Here is an 8,953-nt window from a genome sequence, read left to right as displayed (position 1 = left end):
GACACACACACACACACACACGGTTCCCATCGTATTTGATTTACAGTTCGCTCAAGTTAGTTTGTGGATAATTCATGGAAAATGTGCTAATCAGGCCCCAACATGCTAGCAGAAGGCTCGGGAACGCCGATTCCCTTGGACCCTCAAAAAAATAAACATGAAAAAGAAAGGACTCTGTTCGGATCCGTGAAGGATGCGCAGCGGCAGGAGCTGCCCCTCGGAGCTTCCCTCGGCCGCCGAGCGCCAGGCCGGTGCTGCGGGGCCGGCGGGGACCCCGGGGCGGGCCTCGCAACAGCCGGGCCGGGGACGCGAACATCGCCTCCACCCCTAACCCTGGAACAACCGGTAGTGGCCGTTTCCCCGCGCCGCCCCCCTTTCCGCCGGCTTTGTGTGCGTGTGAAATGTGCGGCACATTGCAGATGAACCCTAAGCCCGGCGAGCCGAGTCTATTGTTCCCCGCGAGGAGCTGCCGGGGCGGTGTGGAGCCGGGCGCAGTGCCGCGGCCGGCCCTCGGGGGTCGCTGTGCGGCGCTGGCTGCCCGGCCGTGGCGGCGGCGGCGGCGGCGGCGGCGGCGCTGGCGGCGGCGGCAGCGAGCGAGGCCGGCGGGGAAGGAAGCGGGCGGGCGGGCGGCGCGCAGCGGCTCGGCCGCCGCCGGTGCTTTCTGCCCGGGGACGCCCCGGCCGCCGCGGCCCAGGCCCAGGCCGCGCGTGAATGTGTGCGAGGGCCCCGCGGAGCCGCGGCCGGAATACACGCTGTCACCCCTCTCCACAAACCACCACACAGACCTCCCCCTCCCCACCCCCAGCCCCGCCTGCCCCAGCCCCGCCGCCGCCGCCGCCGCCGCCGAAACTCCGGGCCTCCGGCCGCTCGCCGTCCGCCCGCCTGGCCCCTCGCCCGCCCGCGCGCCCCCCGGCAGCAGCCCCATGTCGAATCGCGTCCGCAGGCCGAGCCGCCTGGGCCGGCGGCGCTGAGAGGCGGGCGAGAGCCGGGCCGCGGGGAGGGAGGGAGGGAGGGAGGGAAGGAAGGGGTGGGGGCCGCGCTCGCCCCGCGGCTTCGCGCCGATCCGGCAGCCGCCTGCCCCTCTAGTTTCGCTCCGATTTCTTTAAACTTTTTTAGAAATTCCCCTCCCTCCTTCCCTCCTCTCCCCCCGGCCTCCGGCTCCCTCCTTCCCCTCCTCCTCCTCCTCCTCCCCCTCCCTCCCTCCCTCCCTGCGCCGCCGCCGCCGCCGCCGCCGCCGCCGCCGCCGCCGCCGCCGCCACCGCCGGCCCATGACTGAGCCCCGCCGCCGCCGCCGGCCGAGGAATGGGCTCCGGGCTCTGGTAGGACGCGCGGGGAGCGGGGGCCGCCTTTAAGACGCCGATCCGGGTTTTTTTTGAAACCTCCTTTGCAAAAATAATGGCAAACTCGACGGGGAAGGCGCCTCCGGACGAGCGGAGAAAGGGACTCGCTTTCCTGGACGAGCTGCGGCAGTTCCACCACAGCAGAGGGTGAGCGCGGAGCCGGGGGGGCAGCGCCGGGGCGAGCCGGGCGGACGGGGCTCTCCCGCCCGGGCCGGGCGCGGGGTCCCGGCTGACAAGTGCGGGGCTTTCTCTCTCTCGCTCGCTCTCGCTCTCCTCTCGCTCTCGGCTCCTCTGCTCTCTCTCTCTCTCTCTCTCTCTCTCTCTCTCGTCTCCTCTCCCGCAGGTCGCCTTTTAAAAAAATCCCTGCGGTGGGTGGGAAGGAGCTGGATCTTCACGGTCTCTACACCAGAGTCACTACTTTAGGCGGATTCGCGAAGGTGAGTGGAAGTTTTAATTCGTATTTCCCTCTCGCTGGCCTGCTCCGAAAAGTCTCCTTTGACCCCGGAGTGGGCGCTCGGGGCCCGGGGCGGGGGGGGCCCGGCGGCCCGCGGGGGCCAGAGGCGTTCTCCGCGCTCGCAGCCGGTGGCCCGGAGGCGGCCGGGCGGCGGGGCTGTTTTTTTGGCCTGGTGGCTCGCGTGCGCGCGGCGGGGCGGCGGGGCTCGGGCGGGCGGGCGGGCGGCCCGGCGCCGGCTCGCGCCCTGCCCGCCGCCCGCCCGCCCGCCCGCCCGGCCGGCCGGCCGGCCCGGCGGGGTCCGAGCGCCGCGGCGGGGAGCGCGGGCGTGCAGGGGGCGCCCGCCCGAGCCCCGCCGCCGGGCCGAGCCCCGCCGCCCCGCGCCCGCCCGCCTGCCCGCTGCCCGCCCGCCCGCGCGCCCGCCCGCCCGCTCGCTCGCGAGTCGGCTCCGCCGCGGCTGCCGCTCTAGCACAGGCGGAGACACAGAGACACACAGACTCTGAGAGCAGTTTTCGTGCAACTCAAAATTAGCGCGGGCAGGTTTAACATCGATAATCGGCCGCCAAATGATCCCGGCGGCCGGGGGCACAGCCTCGGCCCCGTCGCCCTCGGTTTATACGGCTAACAAAAGAAACCAGGACCTGTCTCCAAATAGCCATCTTAGGCTTCAAGGCTAGGCAGAAGCTGTAGGCCTCAAAGAAGGGCCTATGGAGATGGATAGATGTGGGAGAGGGATCGGGAGCGGCCCCGGCCCCGGCGCCCCCCCCGGAACCCGCGGACGTCGCTGTCCGGAACAGTATTGATCCTTTTGAACTTTTTTTTTTTTTTTTTTTAGTGTAAACGGACCGCGTTGAGATTTAAAAGGGGGCGACAGAGGGACTTGCGATTGGTTATTGTCCGGGCTTCAAAAACAAAACAAACCCACCAGTCTCCCCCACACACACCCCCTCCCGGGCCCCCCCCCCCCCTCCTCGGCCGCCGCCGGCCCCCCCCCCTCCCCGCCCCCAAACAAAACAAGTGCTATTAAATACAGGGCTCTCGGGTGAAAACACAGTGGTTCCAGGCCCCCCCCCCCGCCCTTGCTTAGTTCCCCTCACGGATCGATCCCAAACACCGACTGATGCCCGAGGTGGTGTATCCTCAGATCTCTGTAGAATGGGTATTTATTTCACAGTTAGGCTGCAGTCTCCCTGGACGGTGCACTCTCAGACAAGTGTGGCTGTGTTTTTAACAGGTTTCTGAGAAGAATCAGTGGGGAGAAATTGTTGAAGAGTTCAACTTTCCCAGAAGTTGTTCTAACGCTGCCTTTGCTTTAAAACAGTATTACTTGCGGTGAGTAGTAGTGACTCTTGCACAGTATTTGGAACTGAGGGACCCAAGGGGAGATTTGTGGGTGTGTTTTTTTTTGTTGTTGTTGTTGTGTTTGTTTGTTTTTTGGTGGTGGTGGTGGTGGTAGGGATAAGCCCCCCCCCCACCCACTCCCCCCAAACAAACCTTGCACACCAGTTTCTAAACTTGTCTTCATCTTTTCAGTCCGACAAACATCAAATATCCATAAAGTGAGGTTGTATAGGAAGGTGAAAGTTTTCCTCGCCTATTTTAGGACTGTTTACGTTTTTCATACGGGATCATTACAGGTGACACCCCACCTCCCATCTTGGTAAACATTCTTTTGTGACATTGTTATTGATTGGTTGATATCCACGGAGGGGCAGAGAGGTGATGCTTAGTAAAAGAGTTAAGATAGTTAACGAAACTTTGTATCCCCTGGGAAAATTTTTGCTTGGCTTCGGAAACTCCTTTGCCTTTTAAAATCCTCACTTTAAGATTCTCAAACAAAACAAAACAAAAATGATACCTCTTGCGTGGAACCGTGTAACAGAGTGGTTTTTCAGTAGAATATTTACACACAGCATAACAACATGTTTGGTGCCTTAGGTGACCGGGATTCTTTTTAGAATAGGTTCTTTGGGATTTTTGAGTGACTTAAAAACGTTCAGAAGGATTATTATATATGTAGGAAGATTAAGGATACTATGAAATGGAATACTATGATTTGGATTTCCTTTCATTCTCTCCCTCCTTTTTTGACAGTCTATGACAAAGTAAGTTTCTTACTCAGTTGATGTGTGGTACGCGTTAGATATTGTATTTTCTGATTAAGCTTTATTTTTTCTTTTTCTGCTAAGAATATTTTCATATTGTAACCTATTATGAGGTCATCTTTTATTTTTAATGCTTGCTTACTTATAGAGGGTCTTTAGGTGGTGGTGGTGATTTAAAACTCAGGGGGTGCTCTTCGTATTTATTGCTGTTTAATAATGATACCATTAAGGGATATAAAAAAAGGATAGCCTTTTTTTTTTTTTTTTTTTTTAGTTAATGTACCTTCTGCATAGTTTGAGTTTGGCATTTATCATTGCTCCAAATGCAATACCCACATGTAGATATGCTGTGTTAAGTTCAGCTTTCTGAAGTAGGAAATGCGGTAATTGCCCAGGTGTACTTTCTATTGGCTATCTTAGATTGACTTCAGGCTTGAAGCTGAAGAGTTCACAGAACTTTGTAGGTAGTTACTGAGTTACACAGAAGTCTCGAAAATATTAAATATGGCTAGCTGTTATCTGTTCTGATGTGTGTGTGTGTGTGTGATGGCAGTGTGTGGCAGAGTACATTTTTAAATAAAGGTCTAAAACAAAACAAAACAAAAAAACAGTGAAATTCACCCCCCAAACTGCTGATTGGGTAATGTGGTGAGAAGTAGAGAATTTTATATTTGTGGTGATATTCATTTGTACATTTCCATTTATAACATTGAGAGGAATATTATTTATACAGGTCTTGGTTTTCTGGCAACCAGTTTGGACTATTTGGATTTTAAACTGTTTTAAACATAGTTTAAAGTTATGCCTTACTGGGTTGACTGATTGAAATTTAATATCCGGAAGGTACTGAAAGATACATATGATTCAGGAGATGTGTGTTATACTGAAGAAATTGCACGCATACTAACAGGGTTTTAGCATAATTAATTAAATGTCTAGAACTCTAGTTTTTTTTTTTTCTTTTTTTCTTTTTTTTACAAGTCACATAAATACTGTTTTTCCAGTTGTGATTTCTGTCCTGAGATGATATCATTCACTGATTATACTTATAAGTACTATTTTCAACTATATAGCTTTAGGGTTGTTTGCAACTCTTTACATTGTTCTCAGATCAATTTGAGCTTTACGCTCCCATTAGAAGCTGCTTTTTGAACTATGTCCTTAGCTAAACTTGTTTTTCCTCCATATGTCACTCTCCAGGTTTGTTTTTGTAGGGTTGTAGCTAGGCTACTAGGAAAAAAGTTGAAGCATTTGTTTTGGAAAATAAAGCCATGTGAAGATTTGCATGGCTTGTAAAGAAATACAAGAGAAATATGCTGGTCAAAAATTGGGTACTACCAACCTTGGAAGATTTTTTTTTTTTTTTCCATGGTGGTGTAATATTGCGCAATTAGAGGACATGTATTATGCTGGGTTTTACACCTTCCTCTGAAAAATCTTAACTGGCAGACAGGATGCCAAGCTTTCACAGTAATTCTCTTACTTAACCTTAAGAGTGCCTCTTCAGAGTAAGAAATAGTAATTGAGTGACTTTGTGAGTTCCCTCTCTGATGTATCAAACTGAGTATCATGGTTTCTGATGAGTAGATAGCGCATTGTGTTTTCTAAATCACAGGTAGAATAATTTTTTTTTTTAAATAAGGACTGCTTTTTCATTGGACTTATTGTAAGATTGCTGTTACATATCAATTCTCATTTACTCTGTAAGTTTAATATTTGCTGACATTCCTCTGTAATTTTATTAATTGGATGGATGGCTGTTAGCTTAGTATAGCCAGTATGAAGATGTGATTACATCTTCATGGTATTACAGACATGTAAATAAAGAGGAGCAAACTAGTATGCTGGCCGTGTATATATTCTAACAGTTCTGTATTCGTTTGGATACAAACACAGACAGTCATTGAACGTAGAGACTTGAGTTTAGTGGTCTGCCAAAACTTTGCTTGATTGTATCAAGCATACATTTATTCAGTTGTAGATTGCATGTAAAAATTCCTCAGTCTGAAATTGAAAATGTGATTGATTATTTAAGCATCAGCATGTGATGGTTTAAATATTAGTACCTACAAGTAACGTGTAAAAAGTACTCTTATTTAAAAATTGGGTATTAATCCTCTGTGATGTCCATATATTTTTTTTGTTTTCACTTAGTTCCTTTCTTGGCCTCTACATCTCCATTTCTTCCACAAATGTTTATTACTAGAATATCCCTTTAAGTATAACAAGATAAGGTAATATTTTCTACGTTTCGTAGTTGGAGAAATTAAAAGTGTAGAAAAAATCTAAATGGCTTTAGGGGCACTTGTTAACTGGACAAAAAAGTTGTGTTCCTGACACATGTTCTGTAATACTTAGTCTGTTATGAATTCAGTTAGTCACAAATGATTTTAAATTAAAATATGGTTGTAAGTTACAAATGGTTAAAGGTATGCCTGATAGGAATGTATAGCTATACATGATGTGTTCTGTATTTACTCCATGAATTTTTTTTTGTTTTGTTTTGTTTTTAATTTTCTGTTTTGGTGCAAAGATTGGGGGACAATTTGCCCCTCTATTTCTGTTAAAAATTTGAAGCTTTGGTATGAAGATTTATGTAAATATTTCAAATACTTAGTTGAAGAATTTTGCTGTAGCTTATGCCAACAGTAGTCAAGGTTAACTTGATGTTTCTATTATAAAACTTGAGTTTTTGGTAAGGAGGTGAAATATTTTGGACCTTAAAAAACTTGTTGTACAAAGCTATGTACTAGTGATATTATTATAATGTTAAATGATTTTTTTTTTTTTTTACACGTACCTACCTTTAGAAAAGTTGGCCACTTAATCATAGCATTGTATCCACCAGAGTGAATTTTTAATTGCATTGTGAATTTATTCTGGTTTTTCCCCCTTGGTGAATAAAGCCCTCCCTTAAATTATACCAATAGAAAGAATTTACATTTATCAGTAAATAGAATAAATACACTTGTGTTCTCTAGTTGGTGTACACCATGTAGATCACCTCTTTTAAGAGAAAACGTTCTATGAATCACTTGACGTTCAGTGAATGAATGCTTCACAATTGTGATATATAAAGTAGTACGCTGACTTTGTGACTTGCCAAATAGAATTGTTAAGCAGACACTGCTTGCTTTATTCAAGGAAGAAAAATAAAAGTAATATGGAGATTGGAAGGATAACTGTATTTAAATAAATTATTCAAATATGCATTTTACATTTAATCTTATAAACTGTATCCTTTCATTTTGAACAAACTTGATTTTGATCTCTTTGGATATTCTGTTACATTTTAAAGGGCATGCAGACATGTTGAAAGGAGGAGTAGAATGCAGAGAAGGTTGAAAGACTGATCAGCACTTGGCTGGGTTAATGTTGTGTCTTAGAAATCATGTTTAAACAGCTTAAATTTGCCACAAAGTAGAAAGAAACCTAACACCAAAATAGTTCGTTCACCGAAGATACACGTATTTTACCGAGTATACCAACGAGGAACTGAACCGTAGTAACTCCCAAAAATATTTGCGTTTCTTAACATTTCACATTTTCTGCCTTAGCAGTTAACTAAAAATGTCTATTTCTAAATAGGAGCACTCTTATAATCCTACCTGTACTCTGTTGTGGAGTATTTTCGTAGTTGGTCGTGTGGGAAATCCACTGTAACTTTGCTAGAAAAGCATATCACTACTGTTGAATCATTTTTATTGTCAAACTGAATGATAGTGGAAGTTGGAAAAGGAATGAAGAACGAACATTCTAATTCATTGGAATTTAGGCGCATTAGTCTACAAGCAGGTACTCAGTACATATTTTTAAGCGAAGTGTTTAGAGCTTTTATTAATATTTGGTAAAGTCTAGTTACTGGGCATTTTCCAGAGTGGTATAGATCTTACTGAAGTTTACTGGCAAAAATAGGATTTGTCTGAATTGGGAATTAGAGGACACATGGGGCAGAGTGAGAGGGATTTTCTCTGTTTCCACTTCTTTGATCTGCCACCACCCGTTATCACCATACTCTTTGGTATTTAGGATCAATTAGTGTAGAAATTCCCAATTTGTGCTTTATGAAGTACTTGTTCTCTTGAAATGTCAATATGTTTCCTTGAAAAAGGGCCAAGTGAATTTGAGCAGTAAAGCTAAACTTGGGTTACTTTATTGCAGGACTTCCAGAGACTTGATATTGTTAATGTGCATGTGGATTCTCTAGACAGCTTGGAGAAACACGATTTATTACATTCTTCTGCCTACCCATAGTAAATGGTGTTTCTCAAATGCTACCACAGATCGCAGTAGTCTGGTGTTAAACCCCATGTTTGAAGAACACTTATTAAGTTCTGTAGAGCATAGTTTGGGAAACTCTGATCTAGACAGAAGAAATGAGGCTTAAGGAAGAGAAATTTTAAATGTGGAAAATAATGAGGAAATGAGAAATGAGAGGTAATTATGTGTATTTATAGAGAGAGATATATAAATATGAACGTAAATATTTAGGAGTTACAATTTTCACGTCCTTATCAATGGCTGTGCAAAATTACTTGGTAATACTTGTTAAATATTTGTTTGAAATAAAAGGACATTAAAATTATCTTGTGTTCATTGCTTGTAAAAGAAAGGTAAAGAAATATTGCAGTCCAGATGGAAGAAGAAAAATTGAACCTGTAAGATAAGCAGTGGCCTTAGTCTGGAATGGAGAAAGCTGTCCTTGTAGATACATAACAATATTTTTTTTTCTATTATTTAAACTATAACATGATGAAGGACAGAAGACCAAAGACCAAAAAAAAAAAAAAAAAAAAAAAGGCCATGATAAAGATTTTTAAGTCTTAGGCAGTGTTCCTGTGGTAGCTTGATATATTCTTTATGACAAAGGAATTAATGATTGATTTTATTTGACCACTTAGTCTTGTTTTAGCTTAAGATTCTTGTTTGAATCAGCAGCCCCCCCCCCAAAAAAGCAAGTAATTGCCCTTTATTTCTGCTGTTGTCCATTGTTCTAACTGAAGGCTTTTTTTAAAGAGGGTATTTATATTTAAATTTTTAAAACAATTTATGTTTAG

The 8,953-nt window shown here is 45.7% G+C and overlaps 1 protein-coding gene across 6 annotated transcripts in view; it reads left to right on the top strand.

Moving 5' to 3' along the window:
* The first annotated feature begins 1,020 nt into the window (after positions 1 to 1,020).
* Positions 1,021 to 8,953, top strand: part of ARID2 (AT-rich interaction domain 2) — a 167,432-nt gene continuing 159,499 nt past the window's right edge. Inside the window, exons 1-3 of one of the 6 annotated variants that reach the window (XM_026000163.2) lie at positions 1,021 to 1,487; positions 1,684 to 1,777; positions 3,026 to 3,123. In XM_026000163.2, the coding sequence (XP_025855948.1) occupies positions 1,396 to 1,487; positions 1,684 to 1,777; positions 3,026 to 3,123 (284 nt within the window). In that variant the 5' untranslated portion in view covers positions 1,021 to 1,395. Of the gene's footprint in view, positions 1,488 to 1,683; positions 1,778 to 2,459; positions 2,588 to 3,025; positions 3,124 to 8,953 lie in introns of those variants that run through there. The other 5 variants (XM_026000164.2, XM_072765490.1, XM_072765489.1 and 2 more) reach the window with 5 other exon arrangements.

The sequence above is a fragment of the Vulpes vulpes genome, chromosome 8, assembly GCF_048418805.1.
Source record: "Vulpes vulpes isolate BD-2025 chromosome 8, VulVul3, whole genome shotgun sequence".
Classification (NCBI taxonomy): domain Eukaryota; kingdom Metazoa; phylum Chordata; class Mammalia; order Carnivora; family Canidae; genus Vulpes; species Vulpes vulpes.
The sequence above is the reverse complement of the archived record's forward strand: the minus strand, read 5'-3'. Positions and strand labels throughout refer to the sequence as shown.